This window comes from Macaca nemestrina, chromosome 8 (assembly GCF_043159975.1).
Source record: "Macaca nemestrina isolate mMacNem1 chromosome 8, mMacNem.hap1, whole genome shotgun sequence".
NCBI classification, from domain to species: domain Eukaryota; kingdom Metazoa; phylum Chordata; class Mammalia; order Primates; family Cercopithecidae; genus Macaca; species Macaca nemestrina.
The window spans coordinates 136,494,596-136,520,493 of record NC_092132.1 but is presented as its reverse complement, the minus strand read 5'-3'; the positions used below and the strand labels follow the sequence as shown (position 1 = coordinate 136,520,493).

Below are 25,898 nucleotides of genomic sequence, written 5' to 3'. Positions count from 1 at the left end.
ACTGGTCCTCCTCTTAGGTGTTCCAATCCTGTTCTGTCCTCGATAGCTCTGTTGTGCCAAGCTTTATTTTGAGAACGTATCACATATGGGGTCCTATGCTTTTTTGTTCCAAAATAATTTGGTGGTTTATAATCCAGGCACCACAGAGAATCACAGGTTATTTCAAATACAGCCCTTATATTTGTCAAAGATGAGAAAAACACTTCGTGGTAGACAGAAGAATTTCGTGGAGAATGAAAATCCTTTTTTTCTTTTTTTGGAGACGGAGTCTCGCTCTGTCACCCAGGCAGGAGTGCAGTGGAGTGATCTCTGCTCACTGCAAGCTCCACCTCCCAGGTTCACGCCATTCTCCTGCCGCAGCCTCCCAAGTAGCTGGGACTACAGGCACCCGTCACCACGCCTGGATAATTTTTTTTATTTTTAGTAGACACGGGATTTCACCGTTTGCCAGGATGGTCTCGATCTCCTGACCTCGTGATCCGCCCGCCTCAGCCTCCCAAAGTGCTGTGATTACAGGCCTGAGCCACCGCGCCTGGCTGAAAATGTTTTTCTTTCCGCCGATTGTGATAGGCTAGCAATGGGCATTTGAATCGGAAGATATTTTCATATTTGTCCAAGATCTCAGCCAAATGCATAATACACAAACCTGAGAAACAAACCTCTGTCTCAGAATGGAAAACATGACTTAAGATTTTATTCACTACCATTCGTTGACGAGCAATTATTACAGAGAGGAGAAACTTCGCAAAGGTCAAAGGGAGTTCTCATCATCTGATGTTTACTCACGTTGGTCCTGAAGGAGGATAGGTTGATTTTCTGCAGTCTTCTGTCCACTAAAAAGCAAAGAAAATTAAGTTTCAGAAAATAACAAATGCTTGCTAATGGAATAAGCAATTTCAAAAGTAGTTAATCTGTGAAGACAAAATCAAGTCTGATTTTGCTCTTTTACACCATTTCAATGCCTCTTTTTTTTTTTTTTTTTTTTTGAGACGGAGTCTCGCTCTGTTGCCCAGGCTGGAGTGCATGCAGTGGCGTGATCTCCGCTCACTGCAAGCTCCGTCACCTCCCGGGTTCATGCCATTCTCCTGCCTCAGCCTCTCTAGAAACTGGGACTACAGGCGCCCGCCACCACACCCAGCTAATTTTTTTGTATTTTCCGTAGAGATGGGGTTTCACCGTGTTTGCCAGGATGGTCTCGATCTCCTGACCTCGTGATCCGCCCACCTCAGCCTCCCAAAGTGCTGGGATTACAGGCGTGAGCCACCGTGCCCGGCTTCAATGCCTCTTAAAAGAAGTCTTTTCCTTCCAAGAAAACTTGTAAAATCCTACACCATTAAGTGGATTTTCAGTTTCAATTCAATTTGCGAAAGTGCTAGGTGTTATAATTTGGCTCTAATATTGCAAATATATTGAGTAACAAACAAATGTAACAAAGCAGATGGAAAATGTTTATGTTAGAGAGGCTGACTTAGCACTAAAAGTAAATGACCTGATAGGATGTGTTATCTGAACTTACCAGCCATGTGTATTGCAACCTGTCCTGGGATTTGCCTCCCAAACCAGATTTTCAGGGCACACAGCACAGGGCCCTTCATCACCTTTCCATAACTTACCATCCCAGCCTCATCTCCTGACACTCCCCTTAGTACTTATGCAAGCACTTCCTATGATCTCTTACCCTTCCAAGCCTGTGCCTGTGCTATTTCCTCTTGCTAGAACGCCTTTTCCTTACTGCTGGTTCTAACTTCCAAGATTCAGTTCAAGTATTTTCTTTCTTGTGAAGTCTTCATCTATCTTCCATATAAAAATAGTCATACCCTCATTTATACTCTCACAGCATTTGTACACATGCACATCACCACGTTTATGACACTGCATTATAATCATTTGTTCATGTTCCTCATCAATACCAGACTGTGCTCCTTGAGGCGAGGATGGCCCCCAACACTGAAGTCACTGCCTGAGACAATGAATGAACGAGACTGTTTTAGGGAGAGTTCTCCAAGCTTCGCGGCAAAATAGAATCTTCTCCTAAACTTATCCAAAAAAGTCCACATAGATTTATGGTTCTTTTGTTACTCATTCAACGTATCAAGTGTATTTATCTCCTTTCCTCTGGAGAACCAGTACTGTGAAAGTAAAATAATTGTTTTAAAAAAGTACAAACCCAAAATAAGATAAAGTAGAGTAGGTAAGAAAACTCTTGGAATTGTAGCTTGAGCTCAGAAAATGTATCTGCTGCAAAGCCGTGTAAGAATGGGGGTCTAGCATCTCGTTTTAACTTTGGTAACAAGGGGAATATATACAGTAGGTTGACATTACCTGTGATTCAAACATTAGCTGTCAAATTTGCCTTACCACAGTATAAGTTTCTCATATATGTGTGGCTTTGTCTTATAATTTTGGGTTGAATTCATTAAGAAACAATATCAAGTCTGTAGCAAAAGCTAATTTCCAAAGCCATTCATGTTCAGTAATAGTGGCTGGGGGCAGTTCTTGTTTAGAAAAACTTCAGTCTCAAATGTGAACTCGAAGACTGCAAAACTTCATAGCTACCAAGACATCTAATGGCTCTGTCACAAGAGACATCAGGATATCTGGCCTCTATTTCTGACAAAAATTCACAGAAATGATGATAGTTATATCCACAAGAGTAAATGAAGCTCATGGTTTACACTGCTGGTTCAGTAACACATGAGATTCCAATACTTTCCATAAAGTACCTGAAAAGGAATCCTCTAATAAATAACCATAAGCTTTAAACACCTTGCATGTTCCCAAGTTTTGTGAATTTACTCAACTCAGCATTTTCTACTCACAAATATTACCACTGTCAATTTGTATATATCTTGGCAGATTCCATTTCAGGTTAAACGGAATCACTATTTTCTCAACTTCTTTGAAAACATCCTCGCCTATAGTTGTTTTACACAGATTCAGAGGCTAATTCTTCAGTCACTTCAAACTTGGCACTGATCATCTAATAAATATCAACAACTGATCAGTTATCGGTACGTTGAGAGTCAAGAAAAATCATTCAAAATCACATGCTTTGTTCTTTAATTGATATTGATGTTGCTCCCGAAGTCCAGGACAAGGGTTCTCATTTAACGACATGTAAAATAATTTCATTTTCCCTGGACACAATACTTCTGCTGCTACAATCGAATACAATTTAGTTAACCCACCGTTGGTAAATGGCTTTCCTTATTTTGCTAATAAATGAGCTACTTAGACACTTATTTGGGTTGCAGCTTAATTTTACTTTGTAAAATTTATAAATAAATTCTGCTGTGATGAGATACTCCGCTCTATATTTTCTTGTTTATCTGACCATTGTTTTCCTATGAGTTGGGAATACTGTGATGCGTACTTAACCCAAGTGCTTAATTTTATGACCACGTTGTGGACATAAGACCCTGCTCCATTAGTGACTTGCAGAAAGTTACACAGCTGGTGACCGAATCAGAGTCAATGGCTTCCCCTGCTCTATCGAACAGCTTCCCACAGAGATAATAAAACCAATGCCTCACTTTAATTCCTAACAATAATCTGCACTTAGTTCAGGGCTTCTGATGACCACTAGAATCAACTCGGCAAATTAATGACTTCTATCCCTCCCTAATAATTAAATTTGCACACCCTGGGTTCCAAAGCCAAAATAAACATCAGATTACAGGCACATTCCTTACTGTGAGCGAAGTTGAAAATGCTCTGTCAAGGATTAGCAGAGAATGTGACCTGTCCCAGAAGTAACAGCTAAAGAGCAAGCTAGCAACAATACATGTGGGAGTCTGAGGTTGATAATGACTCTTGGTTGCAATAAACAAACATGAAATCGGCATAGAATGTGATGGCAAGAAAACGGGATAAATGTGAGAGAAAATAAGAAAGTCAGCAGCTATGAGACTACAGTATTTCAGGGACTCACATGGCATGAACGCCTAAGTCATTTATGCAAAATGGTTAGTTTTAGGGGTAGGGTGGAAAAAAGAGCTACTTCTTCACCCTCAAAAAAGAATTCTATAGGGAGACACAGCTTCAAAACCCATGAGTAGCCCTAAAACAGAATTATAATGAACTTATTTAATGTTATTTAAAGTTTCTTACTATCCCCAACTTTATACACTTTTGATTACAGACAACTCTATTAAGATAAGTAGAAACTTAAATAGATGATACATAAATATTAGAAACAGATGACATGAACAGAGATTATGTGGTCGGGATGGTATACTATGTTACACCCTATCACAGGAAACAAAATCCAACTTAGAATTAATTCTCTCTAAACCTCTCCCCCCAGTCCCTCTCTTTCTCTTTCCCTCTCTCTCCCTCCCCTTCCCTGCCTTTCTCCCTGCCCCCTAGTTGTCTCCTCAGAGTGGAGAGAACTGGTAAAAATCTGATGTTTCCATGCATGTGAAGCTCTCTAGGCCAGGTGTGGTGGTTCATGCCTGTAATTCCAGCACTTTGGGAGGCTGAGGTGGGTGGATCACCTGAGGTCAGGAGTTCAAGGCTAGTCTGGCCAACATGGCGAAACCTCGTCACTACTAAAAATGCAAAAATTAGCTGGGTGTGGTGGCATGTGCCTGTAATCCTAGGTACTCGGGAGGCTGAGGTAGGAGAATCCCTTGAACCCAGAAGGTGGAGGTTGCAGTGAGACAAGATAGCACCACCGCGCTCCAGCCTGGGTGACACAGCGAGACTCTGTCTCAAAAAAAAAAAAAAAAAAAGAAAGAAACTCTCTGGAAAGTGTTTTTAAAAGACTGCTTGGGTCAGCAAATTCTCTAATTTTTCTGGTTATTTGATAGAAACTTAAGCCTCTTTGTCCTCCCCATTCATTAAGAGAAACTAATTACAGAGCTACTGAACGTAACGTTCTAAAAAACACAAAAATATAAAGACAATAGTATTTCATTGTCTCAATGAATGCTCCAGACCCTTAAAAAATGACATAACTTGTACAGCTCCTTAAAATATTTGAGCCCTACAGAATTAGGAGACCCTCAATGAAATGTATGCGTCTAACAATGAACTTTAAAAGTCCAGAAAGCCCTTGTGTGCTTGTCTTATTCAAATACTCAGAAAGAGACAATGAAAGATAATCTAAAATTATATACCTCGTCAGTTTTCATACCCATCAGAAGCCAAACGACTCTCGCAAGACATTTTTTCATTCAATTCTTGAATTCATCAACAACTATTTTCCAGATAAGTTTTTCCTATAATGTCCTCTTATGTACAACTCAGCAGAAACACTGAATGCGAAGAGGAAGGTTTCTTATGTGTATAACAAGTCACATGAGCTTGTCAATGTTTTCACTTGTCTTCTGGGCTTTGATGCAATGGCATCCTATTACGCTACTGATATTTAAGCCAAAGGAATGTGAATAAACCCTCCATGAGAGGAAGGACCTCATCTATCTCATTGGCGGACGCATTCCCAGCATGTAGGAGTCAGGCACACATAGTAGGCAAGCAGTATTTGTTGAATAAGTGAACAGATTACACCTGTGTGTTCCTTCTTTGGGAGAAGTAGGGAAAAGCAGATGAAGCACAATAAATTCCTCGGCCAGATGCGGTCTATGAGATTTCTGGCAACTGTGTGAAAATCATTGCTAAAGCTGATTCAATAGCCAATGTCAACAATGTTGACATATGCTGTTAACTCATATGAGAAGTTGATGCATAAAAATAAGTTTACTTTGGCAATTAATTACTAAGCCATTATGTTTCATCTTCACACATCTTAAGAAGTGGGTCAGGGCTGGGCGCGGTGGCTCAAGCCTGTAATCCCAGCACTTCGGGAGGCCGAGACGGGCGGATCACGAGGTCAGGAGATCGAGACCATCCTGGCTAACACGGTGAAACCCCGTCTCTACTAAAAAAAATACAGGCCGGGCGCGGTGGCTCAAGCCTGTAATCCCAGCACTTTGGGAGGCCGAGACGGGCGGATCACGAGGTCAGGAGATCGAGACCATCCTAGCTAACACGGTGAAACCCCATCTCTACTAAAAAAATACAAAAAACTAGCCGGGTGAGGTGGCGGGCGCCTGTAATCCCAGCTACTCGGGAGGCTGAGGCAGGAGAATGGCGTAAACCCGGGAGGCGGAGCTTGCAGTGAGCTGAGATCCGGCCACTGCACGCCAGCCCGGGCGACAGAGCAAGACTTCCTCTCAAAAAAACAAACAAACAAAAAAAAAAAACAAAAAAAAAACAAAACAAAACACTAGCCGGGCGTGGTGGCGGACGCCTGTAGTCCTAGCTACTCCAGAGGCGGAGCTTGCATTGAGCTGAGATCCGGCCACTGCACTCCAGCCTGGGTGACAGAGCAAGACTCCGTCTCAAAATAAATAAATAAATAATAAAAAATAAAAATAAAAATAAAAGAAGTGGGTCAGACTTATTACTGAGAGCAGCCATCTCTCCCCTCTAGTTCCTTTCCTGCCGATCACCCTCAGCCTACTGCAAGCTATTTTCTGCCCCCAACACTGCTCTGGCCGAGGTGACCAATGACCTCCAGTTGCCTAGTATCATAATACTGTTGACATCTCAATAATATTCAACATAGTTAACCCATCCTAGTCTCTTCCCTGAACTTCCTGTCCCACTTACTCTTCTGTTTTGTTTTGCTTTGCTGTGTGTGTGTGTGTGTGAGGAAGTTTCCCTCATTGCCCAGGCTTGGCTCACTGCAACCTCTGCCTTCCAGGTTCAAGCAATTCTCCCGCCTCAGCCTCCTGAGTAGCTGGGACTACAGGCCTGAGCCACTATGCCCAGCTAATTTTTGTATTTTTAGTAGAGATGGGGTTTCCCCATGTTGGGCAGGCTGGTCTCAAACTCCTGACCTCAGGTGATCCACCCGCGTTGGCCTCCCAAAGTGCTGGGATTACAGGCGTGAGCCACCGTGCCCAGCCTGCCCTGTTTTAACTTTGGCAATTTCTCCTCTTCCTGACACATACATGTGCAAGTTACTTAGCCTTTGCCTAGTTCTCTTTTCTTCTCTTTCTCTAGTCCTCTTTCTAGGTGAGTTCATCTGCTCCAAGGGCTTCAAATAATGTCATTATGCCAATGACTCTCAGTGTCTCTCTTCTGAGGGCCAGTACGAGTGGCCTGCTGAATGTTTCTCTGCCATCTGAGATTTAACACATACCCCAAATGAAAACGATCCCCATTCTTTAGCCCCCAAGCTTTCCCCTCCCCATGTTCCCTGGCACTGATGCCACCATTCGCCCAGTGAAGCACTTCGGTAATGTGCAGGTCACGCTGACACCTCACTCCCTCATCCTCACCCAATCCTTCCTTCTGCTCATTTGCCCTCCTGATTTTTTTCTAGAACATCTACTTCTCTCCCTCACCCCTGGTGCCACCATCCTTCAATGCACCCTGTTTCTTTTCTAGACCAGTCTCCTCACATCTACCCTTGCTGCCCTCCAATCCAGACTCATCTTTTTAAAGTGAAAATGTTATCTTGGCTAAAACCATTTAATGGCCTCCCATTGGCTGGTTCCAGATTCTCCCATTTTTTAGGATAAATTTCTGAATCCTTAGTAAGAGTCTAAAGAACCCTGGATGATGTCATCTGGTGCTGTCTCTCCAGACAGTTCTTGTGCCACTGTCTTCACCATCATCTCTTAATAGGCTCCTAAAAAATTCAATAATGAAGAAAAACTCAGGAGGACCTTAACATACGAATATTGTGAAAAGTCTCAAAAACAAACAAAAAATCCCTACAGATGTTCCAAATCAAATGACTTGTTTCCAATTTAAAGCCAGTTCTCATTATTCATATTTATCAAAAGTAGTTTTGAAATATCTTTTGCTACCACGAGGCAATAGTTTATCATATAACGACTCCAACCAAAAAACTGCTTCTTCTTCTCAGAGAATGAAGTCATGGAACTTCTCTAAGGTTCTAAAGGTCCTTTTGGCCCATGGATCCCAGGATTCTCCAGGCCAGTAAAAAAAATTAATGAGGCCTTGGCACAGGAGGGTCCAAATTTTTATTCTGTCAAATGGAGATGTTAAAACAAAACAAATTCCATGCCCACAACATCTACCTCTGCCGTTAGCTGATTTTTAAGAACGTGTTAGTAACAATGAAAACTGGAAGTCCATACAATCAGAATAAAGATTAACATTCTAAATTAATAATTTTAGTTTTGCATTCTTACTTTTCTGATTTCATTGAAAACAGCTTCCCAAACTGACACCAGTGGCCAGACTAGACTTTGCTAATCGCTGTTCTAGGTAAGAACTATTACATCCATTGAGAGGTTGTTGATTCTTCTTCTGAAAATAGCTATCAAAATACTTTTGCTAGAATAAATAAAGCTATTGAGAAAGAAGAAAAAACAGCCTCCAACACCTGAAACTGCTCTGAGTTCCACAGCTATATCTCAATATTATTACAAGCCCATCTGACACTCACAGCCCGGTAAGCTCTGTTTTCCTCCTGGACATAAACAATCTCACAGATAGCTACCTCGGATAAGATTATTTGGAGACGTGACAAAGAAAGACAAAGCAATGCCACTTGAGGATTTTGTCCAAGCACAGACAAAAACAAGGTCACCTGCAACGCACAAAACACCAAGCATCCCCTTCTCTTGCTAAGTAGAATGACTATTGCTTCCTTAGTCATAGAATTGCCTTTTTTTTTTTTTTAAATTATACTTTAAGTTCTAGGGTACATGTGCACAACGTGCAGGTTTGTTACATATGTATACATGTGCCATGTTGGTGTGCTGCACCCATCAACTCGTCTAACAGCATTCTATCTACAGCAAAGCCCGGTTCCTTAGTCTTACCCCAAATCATGCAACCAAAGTTCAAATTCTGTAATGTTTTTTTTTCTATAATCCACCGTCGCTCATGGTGTGTGTTCTTATTTGCCTCAAAGAACACTAAACCCAATTTGTTCAACTCATAGTGTGTTCCTGGTGGTCTATGAATGAAGGGCCCTGACAGTAGCAAAGTATCAAACTCTTTCAAAATTTCGGTAATACCAACTACCCTCAAGCAAATTAATTCCCTACCCACGGTAGAGCAATTTTATTTTACGGCCTTTCAATCGAGTCCGCATATATGTTCTGTGCATTTTTCTATTACAAGAAAAACTGTATATACTATTCTGGATTCTACTTTTATCTGCTAAACATTTTATCAGTTTTAAAGGCTAAGTCATATCCCAACATGATTTTAAAGAATTTCTCCTTACAGGTATAAAAGAAGAGAAAGTACATCTTGCCTCCACTTTCAATAACCTACCTAAGCTATTCAAGACCATCTCATATTCAGCCTCAGGCCAGATGCGCCAGGTTCCTACTTATCCGGTCTGTTGGCAAAGACAAACGCAGTCTGACTGCTTTATAAAGAAATGAATTATGAAAGAGTACTAGCGTCAAGAGTACTCGGGCGTTAGGCATGTTCAGTAAACAATAGTGTAACCTCTGGCTAAAGATTTTCTCACTCTAGGTCTACTTCCTCTTGTGTAAAATAAAAGGGTCACGCTAGTCCCTCACTGTCTCTCGCAGTTAGGAAGTCCGTGGCCCTGTGACTTGCTCTTGGGAAACAGCCACGGGACAGGCGATCCCATGACTTGGGTGCAAAAGGCCACAGGGGGCCCTATGGGGCATGCCCAGGGCTGCTAGCACTGCCCAGGCTTGGGGCCACTCAGCGTTTCCCAGGGCCCTGCAGTATCCTGAGCTGAGCTCCTGAACTTCGGAAGAAAGCACCTGGCCATCAGGCAGTCTGTCCTTGAGTGAGTAATGCACACAGGTCTACCGGAACATTTTATTTAAACAGTTCAAAATGCAAGGGCCTGGAACTGGTTATGCAAGTACACTCACTCAAATTTGCGAATATGCGAATCACTTCCAGGTATCCTGCAGAGATTAGGATTTCCTTTAAAGGTGTTCTAGTTCCATCCAGGTAGCACCGAATCAACCGAGGACGGAGTTCACCAGCCCGCTTTGAACCCACATCCTCGTGCACGAAACCGCAGACCCCCGAAAAGACGCTGTCCAGCACCAGGTGTTCCTCGTCCCCGCCCGCCCCGCCACACCTGCGCCTCCATCCGCGCCCGCACCTGCACGCCCCTCTCTGCGCCTCGGCTCAAGCTCACTCACCGGCGGCGCTTGCTGCGCGACAGCACAGCTGACGGCGGCAGCCAGGAGGACTAAGGCGAGGCGACTCCGGCCCAGCATCGCTCCGGGGACCAACGCCACTCCTCGGACGCCAGCAGAGGCAAACAGAAGAGCCGCCTGGGCCGGGGGCAGGCCACGCCCCCCTCCGCCGCGTGACCCGCGAACTGGGACCGCACCATCCCAGGCAGTAGGGGAGCACTCGGAGGAGGCGGGACTGGGCGGAGAGGACGGGGCTTTACAGTGCCGTGAAAAGGGTGGCGTAGAGAGAGAGGGCGCCTTCCAGGCTGGGAAGGGAGCAGCAGCAGGAGAGTCGCGCTCGCCCCTGGCGCGTGGCCTGATCCATCGCCCTCCCCCACCGCGGGCACTGGTCGGACCGAGCCGGAGCCCCGCCCCGTAGGTGGGGCAGGGAGCATCACCCGCGCAGCTTCGCCGGGGCGCCTCCGGCAGGGGGGTGCAACCTGTCTCGGGTATTCAAGTGTCCTCGATACCCACCAAACGGATCCAAAGAGTCTCAACACCAATGTAACATCCCACCCTGACCCATCTTTGCCCTCTGAGGAAAGCGGGCCCGAAATGAGTTGAGTTATTCATCCCCACCGCGGGGTCAGCGACAAGAAGCAGTCGAGTGGCCGAGGAGGAAGAGAGAAACGAATCCACTCGGGTCCTCCAGGCTGTTGGTTACCCACTTGGGCTTTCACAGCAGAGCTGCCAAATCCCAGAATTGAGGCCTCGGTGAAAAGCGCGCTTAGACTTGGGGAGGAGGCCAGGTGGGACCCGCGAGCCTTATCTCCCAGCCAAACTCTGCCGTTCATTAAGCGGCTGCGTTTCCTCCTAACTGGCGAAGGACTCAGGTGGGCGGGGCAAAGCTCAGCCTGGGAGGCGGCGGAAGCGAGTAGCTCGGCAGGGAGACTCGCTTGGCTTTCGTGCCGTCCGTGGACGCAGTCGCGAGGGTAGGTGACCGGGTTGGATTTCAAAGTCCTGCAGGAAATCCTGCCCTCTGGGTTGCACTTCCTGGTTGAGCCTCTGAAGTCTCAAGCAGCATTGTTTTAGTGCTTTGATGAAGCTCAGCACGCTACTGAAATCTCCATTATCCATTTGTATTATTTCTTTAGAAAACTCAACAATCTTTTTGTTGGAGGTGGGGAAATGAGAAGGTGATGTTTTGTTTTACTTTTTTTCCTATTTTTTTTTTTAAAGGGGGAGTAGATGACAGTGTTCTCCTTAAGGAGGAAGTTTGACTTTTGAAACATACCACATGCTTAAAACACACTTGAGTTCCTGCATGAACAGTAAGCTAGCAGATGGTAGAAATACTCGTTATTAATTCAAAAAATATTTACTGCGGACCTACAATGTGCCAAGCATGTCTCCTGACTCTGGGGATAAGCAGTGAACAACAAAAAGACAAAGTTCTTCCACGCTGAGGCTTATATTCTAGGTGAGAAATGGGCAATAAACATAATAGGTAAGAAAATTACATGGGATGTTAGTGATAAATGCTGTGGAGAAAAAGGGGGGGCCAGGAGCATCAAATGTGGAGATCAGAAGTGGTAGAGTCACAGTTTTAAATAAGAGGGACAGATAGACATGATTAAGGAGGTGAAGTTTGAGCAGAAGTTTGAGGGAGGCCAGGAAGCTAGTTTTGTGTGTGCCCAAGAAAGAGTATTCTAGGCAGAGACAGCAGCTGTTAAAAGGCTTAAAAGGGAGAATGTGCCTGGCATGTTCAGTTACAGCAGACGTGTGTGGGTCTGGCACAGAAGGAACAAGGGGAAAAGAAGAAAGAAGTATTAATAGATCAAGTAAGAGAGTTAAGGAGAGCAGGGCAAATTCTGTAAGGCATTCAGAGCCATTTCACTCCAGAAAAAAACTGTGTAATGTTGAATACACGTGTTAAATGTTGAATCTATTGAATTACCTTGGAGCTTAAAATAAGTGTGCCAAGAAGAAAATTCCCATCTTTTAGTTTTTATTACTAAATCAAATAGCTATTTGATTTGAAGATCATTCCTCTTCAGTACTCTTAAGCGTGATTTAAACATGTCACCAAGCATATTTTTTCCGTGCAAGAGGATGTTAATTGGTGATTAGGTAGTCTAGCAAAATCAGTTTCTTTATGGAAAAAATGTGTCGATTGACATACTATTCTTAGGCACCACTTTCGTAGAACTATGCATCTAACTTTCAAAGGCCTATTATATACTGATATTCTTTTCAGATAAAATGTAAATCTACTTCCCTAAAATTAAACCATTTTATGCATGCCTTTTTTTGAGACGGAGTCTCACTTTGTCGCCCAGGCTGGAGTGCAGTGGCGTGATCTCGGCTCACTGCAAGCTCTGCCCCCCAGGTTCACGCCATTCTCCTGCCTCCCGAGTAGCTGGGACTACAGGCGCCCACCACCACGCCTGGCTAATTTTTTTGTATTTTTAGTAGAGATGGGTTTCACTGTGTTAGCCAGGATGGTCCCAATCCTCTGACCTCGTGATACGCCCGCCTCGGCCTCCCAAAATGTGGGGATTACAGGCGTGAGCCACTGCGCCTGGCATGTCTTTTTTTTCTTACACATATATCTTTTTTTTTGCCTACACCATTCTTTAATACTAGAAATGTACAGAAAGTCAAGGCAAGGTGTGTGTAGGAGACTTTGCAGTGGTTTTTGGCATACTGATCTGTTCATAGAAAATGGTATTTAAATGTACAAATGCATGATTGTGTCCATGGAAAGGGTGGCTCAATACTGCAAAGAAGCATCAAGTTTAAGACTTGGATAACCTGTTTAGCGTGCAAGAGTCAGGATATGTAATCAGATTGTTTATGGAATAGCTGAAGTTCTTGGCAAGCCATGGACTTCCTAATCTCCCACCTAACATTCCTAGGTTCCTGAGGTGGAGCCTTGATTTAAAAGCATTGCAACCTAGCCACCCCACCCTAAATGAAGCCTATCGCATATAACACCACATTACTTGGAACAGGTTTGACTTGATTTAGTAAAACTGAATATACAAAAATGTGTATTAAAAGGTCAAGAGATATGGAAATAATGTTTCAGTTAGAGAAATTTTTTTAACTTTATTGACATTTTTTATGAATAAGGAAGCTTTTTATTTTACAGGTCTTTGTGGGAAGAAACAAAGAAATCACAAAAGTAATTAAGAGAGCTCAAATAATGGGTAAGAGTACCTCAACAACTGAATTGAGCTAGCTGAAATTGTGCTTATTATGCTTTGTCAAGAACTTTAATTATCTCTTCACGGGGTTTATGCCGGTTACATACAAGGATCCTGCATATTTTAGGGACCCTAAAGTTTATAACATCAGATATCGGGAATAAATTCTATCACATTGCCACTAATAAAGTTTTTTTATAGTAAGTGCTTGTATGATGCCAATACTGACTCAAACCAACCTTTGGATAGAAAAGTGTTTCAGGAGTGACATAAAGAATGACACTTCCCCTTCATATCAATCAAGGTTCATTAAGCAGATCGCTTATTTAAAATGTTATCACATTTTACATATGTTGAATAAAAGTGGTTCTGTATGACTGTCATTATATCTGGTCCCCAGATAGCTCATATAATGTAATACACCATTCAATTGAAGGGAGTTAAAACTGCTCAGAATGATTTTCTAACTAGCAAATGTAAGTACGCCTGGTTAAGAGATCCTCCCTTTGTAGAAATGTTACATTGGGATGTATAGTGGTGCTGTCAACAAGAAGACAAAATATTCCTAGACAAGTCTATCCTCAAACCAGTAGTGTCTTTTACATAAAAAGATGATTTATATCTAATAGACACTGAAGGTGATAAACATGTATGTATATATGTATCAGTTCTGAGTTCCACTGACCTGTCCCAAACACACTGGATTACCAGGCTTATACTGTACTCAAAATTATGGATTTGCTAAATTTCGGGCAAAGGACTCTAAAGTAGGGGAGACATTACTGTTTGTGTTGGGTTATAGTTGCATAATAATTAAGGCTGCCAGATTTAGCAAGTACAAATGTAGGACAAATTTAAATTTTAGATCATGTTTTGCAAATTTATTGCGTGATACACAGCATTATATCTGGCAACTCTAGCCATAGTGTACTTCTAAAAAATTATCACTTAAGGAGAATTTTAATGACTCAGATAAACTTTCATATAAATTTCTTCCCACATTGTGAAAATGAGGCTATTCTTGCTTTTCTGATACTTTTCTTTTTTAATGAGATGGTTCTGTGTTGTCCAGGCTGGTCTCTAAATCCTGACCTCAATCAGTCCTCCTGCCTTGTCTTCCCGAAGTGCTGGGAGTATAGCTGTGAGCCACTGTGCCTGGCCTCACTTTTCCAATTCTAAAGAATGTGTCTGTGTAAGCCTTTCCCTCAACAACTTATTGAAAGGTGAAAAAAGGTTTGGAAATAAAAGCATCTGATGTTCGAAAAAGTACTTTGTAAAATAAATGCACTAAGACTTATCTGTGGATTACTGCAAACAGGTGAACACAGTAAAAACAAATGAACTTACCTTTACTAGGTAAGCAAGTAGCTCAACCTAGTAAAAACAATAAAAATGTTTGGCTTTACCCATCAGCCAAATTAAAAAATCTCCTTTTAAGGTTAAAAGGATCAAAACGTGGGAGACGGTGAATGTTCACCAAAACCTTCATCTTTTTCAGTCTCTTCAGCTGTTTCTGGGCTGCTCATTTTGGATGCTTTTTTTTTTTATTTTGGTTACTACTATCAGTATCTGTTTTAAATGGTTTGTCTTGTGTGTCTAACAGCCATGATCTCTTTTTTTTGAGACGGAGTCTTGCTCTGTCGTCCAGGCTGGAGTGCAGTGGCGCGATCTCGGCTCACTGCCAGCTCCGCCTTCTGGGTTCACGCCATTCTCCTGCCTCAGCCTCCCGAGTAGCTGGGAGTACAGGCGCCCGCCACTGCGCCCGGCTAATTTTTTTATTTTTAGTAAAGACGGGGTTTCACCGTGTTAGCCGGGATGGTCTTGATCTCCTGACCTCGTGATCCGCCCGCCATGATCTCTTGAATTGCCAGCTAAGTCTAAGGCTTTCTGCTTAATCATTTGTGGTGTACTAGCTGGACTAGCTTCAGGAATGTCAGTGTGTTCTACCATTAAGTTCAGATTGTCTACTACATCGAGATAGTGGTTGTTGTTACAGCTACCTTTAGAAACATGTCTATTTTTTAAAGACATAACACATGAATGAAGAAATTTAGATTCTGGAAAAAAGGTCCGTAATGCTTGACAAAGAAAAATGTTCTCCTGAGGGTTTTTGGATTCTCTTCTCTCATGCTGCCTGACTCTGGGCTCATCTCCTTTTTTCAATTTCTCTTTTTAATCTGTTTACATCCTTTACTAGTTTATCTACTGCTTGTTCACTGTCTTCCACTTTTTTGCATATACTCTTAATTCCTCTTGTAATGAAGCATACATTTCATTTATCTTATGTACCTCCCGTAAGGATCCATCTTCCAAAAATTTAGAGCTGTGTGTTTGTACTGCTTGGCTAAAACCAGCGGACATACGAGAACCTGATACAGTTTTATAACCTAGTTGTTCAGACATGCCCAGATTGGCAACCACTGAAGGTACCCTGTGAAAAAGTCCTTTTTGAGGTTTATATAAGGCATGTTCCAGTCGATGAGTAGAGCAGCTTTCTGTTATGATACTTGGTGTTCATAGCAGAAAAACAAGGTCTTGGTTTGAAAAATGCTCCTGCAAGTTTTTGTGAAGCAGCCTCTCTCTAAATGTGATTATCTGATCTGAATGACGATGGAATTTGTACCAACCTACCACATTCTTTGTGACATTTGATAATATTTTCTTCAGTGCTTGCTCATTTACTTCACCTGAAGAATTATCAAAGCTAAAAAGCTGATAGCATGGAATATATTTCTCAATGTCAATTGCATAAACAACTTCAACATCATCCATTTGGGAATCAGTAATGCTATTTTTTTTTTTTTTTTTTCGGATTCAAGCAATTTTCCTGCCTCAGCCTCCTGAGTAGCTGGGATTACCGGTGCCCGCCACCACACCCGGCTAATTTTTGTATTCTTACTAGAGCTTACAGGTGCCTGCCACCACGCCCAGCTAAGTTTTGTATTCTTAGTAGAGACGAGGTTTCACTGTGTTGGCCAGGCTGGTCTCGCACTCCTGACCTTGTGATACGCCCACCTCGGCCTCCCAAAGTGCTGGGATTACAAGAGTGAGCCACCGTGCCCGGCCCCAGTAATGCTATTTTTGGCTTCAACTTTTACTTCCCCAAGAATACCGTCTCTGAGTCCATACTGAGGTGCTGGAAGGGGAGTGCGCTGAGCACAAAGCCCGAGAGCGCCACGGACGTGCTCTGGCCCTCCATGCTGCCGCCGCCTCAGTCTGCACGAGAGGGCCAAGAAATAAACATTTTAACAGAAGTATTCACCAATACGAAGGGGTGGCCTGCCCCCCCACACCTGTGGGCGTTCCTCATTAGGTGGAACGAGAGTCTTGAGAAAAGAAATGAGACACAGAGACAAAGTATGGAGAAAGAAAAAGTGGGCCCAGGGGACCGGCGCCAGCACCGGTCTCTGAGTTCCCTCAGTATGTATTGATCATTATCTTTACCATCTTGGAAAAGGGAAGTGGCAGGATAATAGGATCATCGCAGGGAGAAGGTCAGCAGTAAGACATATGAATAAAGATCTCTGTGACATGAATAAGTTTAAGGAAAAGCGCTGTGCCTTGATACGCATATGCAAACATCTCCATAAACCTTTTTAGTGCATAAAGAGCAGCATTGCCGCCAGCACGTCCCACCTTCAGCCCTAAGGCGGTTTTCTCCCATCTCAGTAAACAGAACACACAATTGAGTTTTACACTGAGATGTTCCATTGCCCAGGGACGGGCAGGAGACAGATGCTTTTCTCTATCTCAACTGCCAAGAGGACTTCTTTCCTCTTACTCCAGTCCTCCTCAGCACAGACCCTTCACGGGTGTCAGGCTGGGGGACAATCAGGTCTTTCCCTTCCCACGAGGCCATATTTCAGACTATCACATGGGGAGAAACCTTGGACAATACCTAGCTTTCCTAGGCAGAAGTCCCTGCGACCTTCCGCAGTGTATGTGTCCCTGGGTACTTGAGATTAAGAGAATGGTGATGACTTTTAACCAGCAAGCTGCCTTCAGGCACTTGTTTAACAAAGCACACCCTGCACAGCCCAAATCCATTAAACCTTGAGTCACCACAGCAGGTGTCTCTTGCAAGGACAGGGTTGGGGGTAGGCTCACAGATTAACAGCATCTCAAATACAGAACAAAATGGAGTCTCTTACGTCTGCTTTCTATATAGACACAGTAACAGTCTGATCTCTCTTTCTTTTCCCCACACCAATGGGTTACTTAATTTTTTTCAAGGCTTAATATATTTAAAATGTATTCTGAGTTTCAAACAGGTTTTTGTTCAACTCTTCAGGAAGGGATCTAGATAATAAAAGATGTTTAAAAATGGAAAATCAGAAACCATACAAAATTATTGTTTCTTTTTCTGTAGCAGCTTTATCACACCAAAAAAGATGTTTTATTTTTAGTTCTATTTTCTTGAGACAGGGTCTCTCTCACTCTGTCACCTGGGCTGGAGTACAGTGGTACAGGAGAATAGCTTGAGCTTCAATCTCCTGGGCTCAAGCTATCCTCCCGTCTCAGCCTCCTGAGTAGTTGAGACTACAGGTACAAGCCACCATGCCCAGCTGATTTTTTTTATTTGCAGACAGGGTCTCCCTGTGATGCCCAGGCTGGTCTCAAACTCCTGGGCTCAAGTGATCCTCCCACCTTGGCCTCCCAAAGTGCTGGGATTACAGGCGTGAGCCACTGTGCCCAGCTTGTTTTATTTTTAGATGATAAAAAATGTTAAATCATCACCTTCAGCTTGAGGTATATTGATACTGTATTTTATTCCACTACAAAACTATAAATTTAGTGCTCACATTTAATGTAATTGTTCCTCCCTATAGCATCAAAATAAAATAGTTATATTATTCTTTTTTTAAAAAATTTACTTTAAATACTGCGATACATGTGCAGAACATGCAGGTTGGTTACATAGGTATACATGTGCCATGTGGTTTGCTGCACCTGTCAACTTATCATCTAGATTTTAAGCCCTACATACATTAGGCATTTGTCCTAATGCTCTCCCTCCCTTCCCCCCCATATTAATTACTCTTTACTTTGCACTTACCTTTCTGTTTCTATTGAAACATTTTTCATGTCTCATTGAACCTGACACCCGAAACATGTTGGAATTTGAAGAGCCACTTAAAAAAATACTTTTTTCTATTTCCACTTTTCTTGATGAGACCTAGGGTTCTGACCCCAAAATTATTTTCAGTTTAACTCAAATGTGATCATCTCTCAATGTTTTTGCCATTTGGACTTCATATTTCCACATAGTTTCATTTTTCATAGTTCCATTTTACAAAAATAATTATAGTAATAAGTTCATGCTAAATTCATTTAGTCTGTCACACATATTGATCTCTTAATGTAGGTGCTGGGTAACAGTGATCAAATGATTCCTGCCCTCCTGGACTTTCAGTCTAGTGGTAGAGAAAAATAAAGATGGAGGAGAACGTGTAAATCCAACAAGTAGCTTGAAACTTCAATACATTTCACTCATTCTTCCAGGCTCTACCATCTGGTTGCATATTGTACATTGGGAATGTTTCACCAGCCTCAATTCCACTGTTCATTATGTGGCCCGTATGTGACTTAGATGAGACACATTCTTACCCTTATCTCTCGGGGCGAGCCCCAATTGGCTTACGACATTTAAAGTCTCCTTATACCTCTTGCCACAGTGCTTGGCTTAGGCCTTAGTCACTCAGGCACTTAAACCAAACAGGCCATGGTTTGAAGCTCAGGACGTTTGCTCTATAATTGAGGCAACTGTCATCTCTCTCTCTCTTTTTTTTTTCTTTTTTTCTTTTTTTGAGACGGAGTTTTGTTCTTGTTGCCCAGGCTGGAGTGCAGTGGCACAGTCTTGGCTCACTGCAAACTCTGCCTCCCAGGTTCAAGCAATTCTCCCGCCTCAGCCTTCCGAGTAGCTGGGATTACAGGCACCCGCCACCCCGCCTGGCTAATTTTTTGTATTTTTAGTAGAGATGGGACTTCACCATGTTGGCCAGGCTGGTCTCAAATTCCTGACCTCAGGTGATCCACTTGCCTAGGCCTCCCAAAGTACTGGGGTTACAGGCGTGAGCCACTGTGCTCAGCCTTGCCTTCTCTCTTCTAATATGAAAGAGGAAGCTAGGAATCCCCATTGCTGCTGGCATGCATGCTATAAACCTGAAGGGAGCCGCCTAAGATGAGATTGATACTGTGGAGTGCACAGTGGAAAGATGGAAAGAAACTGGGTCATTGATGACATTGTCAAGATGCTAGATCAACCAACCCCAGATCCTGTCCAACAACTGGACTCTTCATTTACATCAGCCACTACTCTGTTATTGAAGCTTGGACAAGTTGGTTTGCTTGCAAGTTAAATTATTGTATCTGAGAGCATCCTAACTGATACATAAAAATAGACATTTCTCCCTTGTTGAGAAGCGGATATACAGTAAATCTATGAAGCTTAAGTTTTAGTACCTTCACTGGCTCATGCCCTTTCCCAGCCTTTTACCAAATTTTATACTTTTAATTTTGTATTCTTTTCCTTAAGGAGGACCACTCAAATTGCATAAGATTCAGGTGTCACAAAACCTGGATCTAGCATCAGATGTTTTCAGAAGAAAACGTCCACCTTTCTCTGCAATCTCCTCCATTCATGTCTCCCTAGGGAAGGAGAGATGTATCTAATTGGTAATTAGTTGAAAAGATCACCGAACATGCATGGCCTGGCCTCTCTTCTGGCGCTCTCATTCAGATCTGCCTACCCACAGTAGTAGATCTGCCTGCCCACAGTGGTAATCCCACTGCAGCAAGCCTTGGATGACAAGAGTGGACGTCATCCAATGAGTGAAGCCTTGGATGACAAGAGTGGACGTGAAAGTAGTTGCTGCCTTTGACCACATCTTCCCAAAGTGACACATCACCAACACACTTTAAAATCATGACGTTATAACATAATGGCTGTGAAGATTTGGAAGAAAGCACTCTAAAATGAGAGCTCTGGGAGACCTAGAGAGAAGGCAGTCAAGGAATGGCGCCTATAAGCACTTCCTGCCAGCAGGGTGCACATCCGGTCCCTACGCCTCCATCCTCACCCTGCCCTCAGCTCACTCCCCTCCTGTTAGAAATTGACTGTGCCCCTGAAAAGTCCTTTGCATTTGTCTAATGACTGAGTACACAAGTTCATTCCAAAGTAGAAGGTGTTGGAATTCCATTTTGGCCTGAGGTCAAAATTGTTTTCTCTGTTTCAGCTTAATGAACAAGAAAGCAGAATCTAATCTGTGTATATTTCTAATGCCTGCGTATATTTCTCAACTGTTTCCCAACTCAGAAAGGTGAGAAGTATGACAGTCACCCTGAAACGACAAGAGAAGCCAACAATAACAATTATAGTAATAATGTGTGTACAGAAAGTACTAAATGACCATTAAATGAAGAGCAGATTACTAGGTGTTATGGAAGATACATATGCAGTGAAATACAAGTTCCAGATCTCAGGGAGTTTGCAAGTGAAAAAGAATATAACACTAATATATATATACAAGGGGACTTCAAAAAGTTCATGGAAAATGAAATTAAAGGATAAAAAGTATAAACTTTATTTCTTAACATAAGCACCATCAAGGTCAAGACACTATTGTCAGCGATACCAGCCATTTAGTCCATCCTTAAAAAAAATGAGGGTCCCGGGAATTTAACCATGTCAATGCAGTCTTTATTAACTGAAGAAAAATGGGTGCCCTTTACAGATTTTTTAAGATTAGGAAACAAAAAGAAGTCAGAACGATTTCCCGTGGAAGCTCTTGCAAAATTGCCCTTGTTTGATGAGAGGAATGGGCAGGAGCATTGTCATGGTGAAGAAGGACTCTGGTGAATCTCCTGGGCATTTTTCTGCTAAAGCTTTGCTTTCTCAAAATACTCTAATAATAAGGAGATGTTGTCATTTTTTGGCCCTCTAGAAAATCAACAAGCGAAATGCCTTGAGCATCACAAAGAACTGTTGCCATGATCTTTGCTCTTGACTGCTTTGTTTGTTTTTGGAGAGAGAGTCTTGTTCTGTCACCCAGGCTGGAGTGCAGTGGTGCAATCTTGGCTCACTGCACCTGCACTCTGCACCTCCCAGGTTCAAACCATTCACCTGCCTCAGCCTCCCAAGTAGCTGGGATTACAGACATGCACCAGCACTCCTAATTTTGTATTTTTATATTTATATTTTTATTTTATTGTTATTTTTTGGAGATGGAGTATCGCTCTGTCACCCAGGCGGGAGTGCAGTGGCGCCATCTCGGCTCACCGCAACCTCTGCCTCCCAGGCTCAAGCAATTCTCATGCCTCAGCCTGCGGAGCAGCTGGGATTACAGGTGCGTGCCGCCACACCTGGCTAATTTTTGTATTTTTAGTAGAGACAGGCTCTCACCGTGTTGACGATCAGGGTCTCAAACTCCTGACGTCAAATGATCCACCTGCCTCGGCCTCCCAAAGTGCTGAGATTACAGGTGTGAGTCACTGCACCTGGCTTAATTTTTGTATTTTTAGGAGAGACGAGGCTTCACCATGTTGGCCAGGCTGGTCTCAAACTCCTGGCCTGAAGTGATCCACCTGTCTCGGCCTCCCAAAGTGCTGGGATTACAGGTGTAAGCCACCGCGCCTGGCCTGGTCTGCTTTTGCTTTGACTGCACCATTTGCAATTCTTGGAAGCCACTGCTTTGATCGTGCCTTGTATTCAGGATCCTACTGGTAAAGCCATCCTGTTATAGTTCTTCAAATAAATGCTTCAGCATCTTGATCTCACTTGTTTAAAATGTTCATTTAAGGCCGGGCGCGGTGGCTCACGCCTGTAATCCCAGCACTTTGGGAGGCCAAGGCAGGCGAATCACCTGAGGTCAGGAGTTCGAGACCAGCCTGACCAACATGGAGAAACCCCATCTCTACTAAAAATACAAAATTAGCCAGGTGTGGTGGCACATGCCTATAATCCCAGCTACTAGGGGGGATTGCTTGAACCTGGGAGGCGGAGGTTGCGGTGAGCCAAGATCGTGCCATTGCACTCCAGCCAGGACAACAAGAGTGAAACTCCTAAAAAATAAGTTCATTTAAAAGGTCTGCTATTGACTGCAGCTGATCTGGGTGTAATGGTTTTGGCATCCACTGAGTGGAAGGTTTGCTCAACTTTAATTTTTCATTTGTAATTGTGTAAGCCGAACCAGTGAGATGTCTATGCTGTTGGCTGTTATTTGTGCTGTTAATTGTTAGTCCTCTTCAATTAGGGCATGAAGGTGATGAATTTTTTGTCTCACAAATGGATGTAATGATCCGGCACTGTGGGTTTCCTCTTCAACACTGTCTCATCCGTTTTTAAATTGAGTTATTTGTTTGTAAACTGCTGCTTTCTTTGGGGGCACTGTCACCATAAACTTTTTGTAAAGCATTTGTGATTTCACTGTTCTTCCACCAAAGCTTTACTGTAAATTTGATATTCTTGCTTCAATTTTACAGAATTTGTGTTGCTCAGATAGAGACTGTTTTCTAACTGACGACTTCTTCTTAGTACCTCCAGCTAGATCCTTTGAGACATATTACAGCAAGATAGTATGAGTTTATTTTGGTGCAAACAAATTTTGAAATCATGCATAGTTTTTTTTTGTAGCATGCATTTTCTATGGACTTTTTGAAGTCCCCTTATATATATAGACTTATAAAGGCAGCTTCAACTGAAACATATTTTACACATGTTCTGTTATATGTGGTTGAAGATATAAAATCACCATTTTTGTAGGTAAAATGTATTTGAATATTAACACTTTCATATTGCCAACCTAATTGTTACCATCACCCAAAATATTCACAGTTACTTGACTTGGAAACTTCAACATTCCAGAACATTCACAGTTACTTGACTTGGAAACTTCAACATTGTAGAGCATTCACAATTACTCGACTTGGAAACTTCAACATTCCAGAACATTAACAATTACTCGACTTGGAAACTTCAAATTCCAGAACATTCACAATTACTTGACTTGGAAACTTCAACATTCCAGAACATTCACAATTACTTGACTTGCCATCACGCTGTAATTACCTGTAGACCTCTGGGGTCCCCTGCTTCTCCTCACTCCTTGAAGGTTTTGACTCCTGACTCACTGTCGCTCTTTTAAATGTGACTCTTGGCAACATTCTTGGTGATTTCAACATCCACAAAGACAACCTTTCCAGTATTCTTGTTTCTTGACTTCTGAAAATGTTCTTGGATGCCATTTTACCTCAAATACCCAGTTCCATGGTTATATCTTAGACACTGGAATATTTACATCATTTTGCTTCTGGGGTACCACTCTTTTGATTCTTCCCTTACTCATTGGCCACATTTTGAATAGTCTGTTGGTTTCTCCTCATCAACTGACCTCTATATGCAGGAATACCCTAGGGCCTGGTCATCAGACATTGTTTTTTCTTTGTCTGTGCTCACCACTTAATGTGACCTCATTCACTCTCATGACTTTAGTCCCATCTGAATACTGATGACAACTATGGTTTAAATACGTCCCCTCCAAAATTCAGGTGTTGCCAGTGTGCTGATAATAAGAGGTGGCTTCTTGAAGAGGTGATTAAGTCATGAAGGTTTCTCCCTTATGAATGGAATTAAGGCCTTTATTAAAAAGGCTTCTCAGCCATCATCCTCAGCAAACTAACACAGGAAAAGAAAACCAAACACTGCATGTTCTTACTCATAAATGGGAGCTGAACAATGAGAACACATGGACATAGGGAGGGGAACATCACACACTGGGGCCTGTCAGGGTAGGGTGAGGGGATGGAGAGCATCAGGAAAAATAGATAATGCATGTGGGGCTTAATACCTAGGTGATGGGTTGATAGGTGCGGCAACCCACTATGGCATATGTTTACCTATGTAACAAACTTGCTTATTCTGCACATGTATCCTGGAACTTAAAGTAAAATTTACAAAAAAAAGAAAATATAAATGGTTATTTAACAAATAAAAATGGGTTTCACCTCAAAAATAAAAATAAAAAATAAAAAGGCTTCACCAAGCATTTGGCATCTTTTGCTCTTCTTCCTTCTACCAGATGAGAACACAGTAAGAAGGCTGCACCAGAGGCTGTGCTCTTGATCTTGGACTTAACCTCCAAAACTGAGAAAATAATTATCTGTTCTTTATAAATTGCCCAATGTCAGGTACTCTGTTACAGCAGCACAAATGGACGAAGACAGTGATTTCCAAATTTATATCACTAGCTCAGACCTGTCCTCTGAATTCAGATTCTTATATGTGGCTGCTTCTCAGCCTCATCTACTTTGGATATCTAATAGGCATCTTAAATATGTCATGTCTAAAAAAGAACTTATGGGCCGGGCACAATGGCTCATGCCTGTAATCCTACCACATTGGGAGGCTGAGGCAGGTGGATCACCTGAGGTTAGGAGTTCTAGACCAGCCTGGCCAACGTGGCAAAACCCCTCTACTAAAAATACAAAAATTAGCTGGAAAAAAAACCTCTACTAAAAATACAAAAATTAGCTGGAAGTATTGGCATGTGCCTGTAATCCCAGCTACTCGGGAGGTTGAGGGAAGAGAATTGCTTGAACCCGGTAGGTGGAGGCTGCAGTGAGCTGAGACTGCGCCATTGCACTCCAACCAAGGCAACAAGAATGAAACTCGGTCTCAAAATAAATAAATAAATAAAAATAAAAAAGAACCTATTTTCTCTCTGTCCCAATATACACTGTCTCTTTCCCAAATCTTCCCTATCTCAGTAAATGGCAATTTCATCTTTCTAGTTTGGTTAGGCCAAAAAAATCTTACAGTCACTTTAATTTTTCCCTTTCTTACCACATACTCAATGCACCAGCAAATCCTATTAGCTTTACCTTCAAAATATGTGATACCCAGAATCTGACCACTTCTCACCACTTTCTATTTCTGCTTTTCTTCCAGGTTACTCTCATCTGGATTATTGTAGCCACCTTGTAACTGGTATCCCCGCTTTGTCCCATCCCCCATCTGATCTCCACAAAAATCAGAGCATGTCACTCCTGGCCCCAAGGTCCCCTCAATGACTCCACCCCACCTTTTTTTTCCCGAGATAGAGTCGTGCTCTGTCTCCTAGGCTGGAGTGCAGTGGTGCTATCTCAGCTCACTGCAATCTCCACCTCCTGGATTCAAGCGATTCTCCTGCCTCAGCCTCCTGAGTAGCTGGGATTACAGGCGCACATCACACCTGGCTAATTTTTATGTTTTTAGTTGAGATAGGGTTTTACCATGTTGGCCAGGCTGGTCTTGAACTCCTAACCTCAGGTGATCCACCCACCTTGGCCTCACAAAGTACTGGGATTACAGGCATGAGCCATTATGCCCAGCCTAAAGTCAATTATCTTACCATGGCCCACAAGGCTACTTTGATCTAACCAGCCTATCTTATATTCTACCACTTTCCCGTTTTCTCACAGTACTCCAATCACATGGGCCTTCTTTCTGGACTTCAAATGTGCCAAATATACTCTCCTTGACGCACCTACTGCTGCCTTTGTTTGGAATGTACTTTCCCAGATACCTATGTGGCACACCCAAATGCTCGAG

The 25,898-nt window shown here is 42.6% G+C and overlaps 2 protein-coding genes and 1 pseudogene across 8 annotated transcripts in view; 1 reads left to right on the top strand and 2 right to left on the bottom strand.

Annotated features, from left to right (window-relative positions):
- Positions 1 to 10,957, bottom strand: part of LOC105463728 (N-acylsphingosine amidohydrolase 1) — a 30,719-nt gene extending 19,762 nt beyond the window's left edge. The window contains exons 1-2 of one of the 2 annotated variants that reach the window (XM_011710955.2): positions 10,832 to 10,957; positions 787 to 833 (exon numbers count right to left, since the gene is read on the bottom strand). In XM_011710955.2, coding sequence (XP_011709257.1) covers positions 787 to 833; positions 10,832 to 10,957 — 173 coding nt within the window. Of the gene's footprint in view, positions 1 to 786; positions 834 to 10,127; positions 10,284 to 10,831 lie in introns of those variants that run through there. The other variant, XM_011710952.3, reaches the window with a different exon arrangement.
- The window catches only part of LOC105482138 (arylamine N-acetyltransferase 1), a 137,469-nt gene continuing 121,955 nt past the window's right edge, over positions 10,385 to 25,898 (top strand). Inside the window, exons 1-3 of one of the 6 annotated variants that reach the window (XM_071068569.1) lie at positions 10,385 to 10,722; positions 11,343 to 11,583; positions 13,258 to 13,315. The gene's annotated coding sequence lies outside the window, so the exon portion shown is untranslated. Of the gene's footprint in view, positions 10,913 to 10,951; positions 11,096 to 11,342; positions 11,611 to 13,257; positions 13,316 to 25,898 lie in introns of those variants that run through there. The other 5 variants (XM_071068567.1, XM_071068565.1, XM_071068566.1 and 2 more) reach the window with 5 other exon arrangements.
- Positions 14,761 to 16,511, bottom strand: LOC105463749 (BRCA1-A complex subunit Abraxas 1-like; annotated as a pseudogene).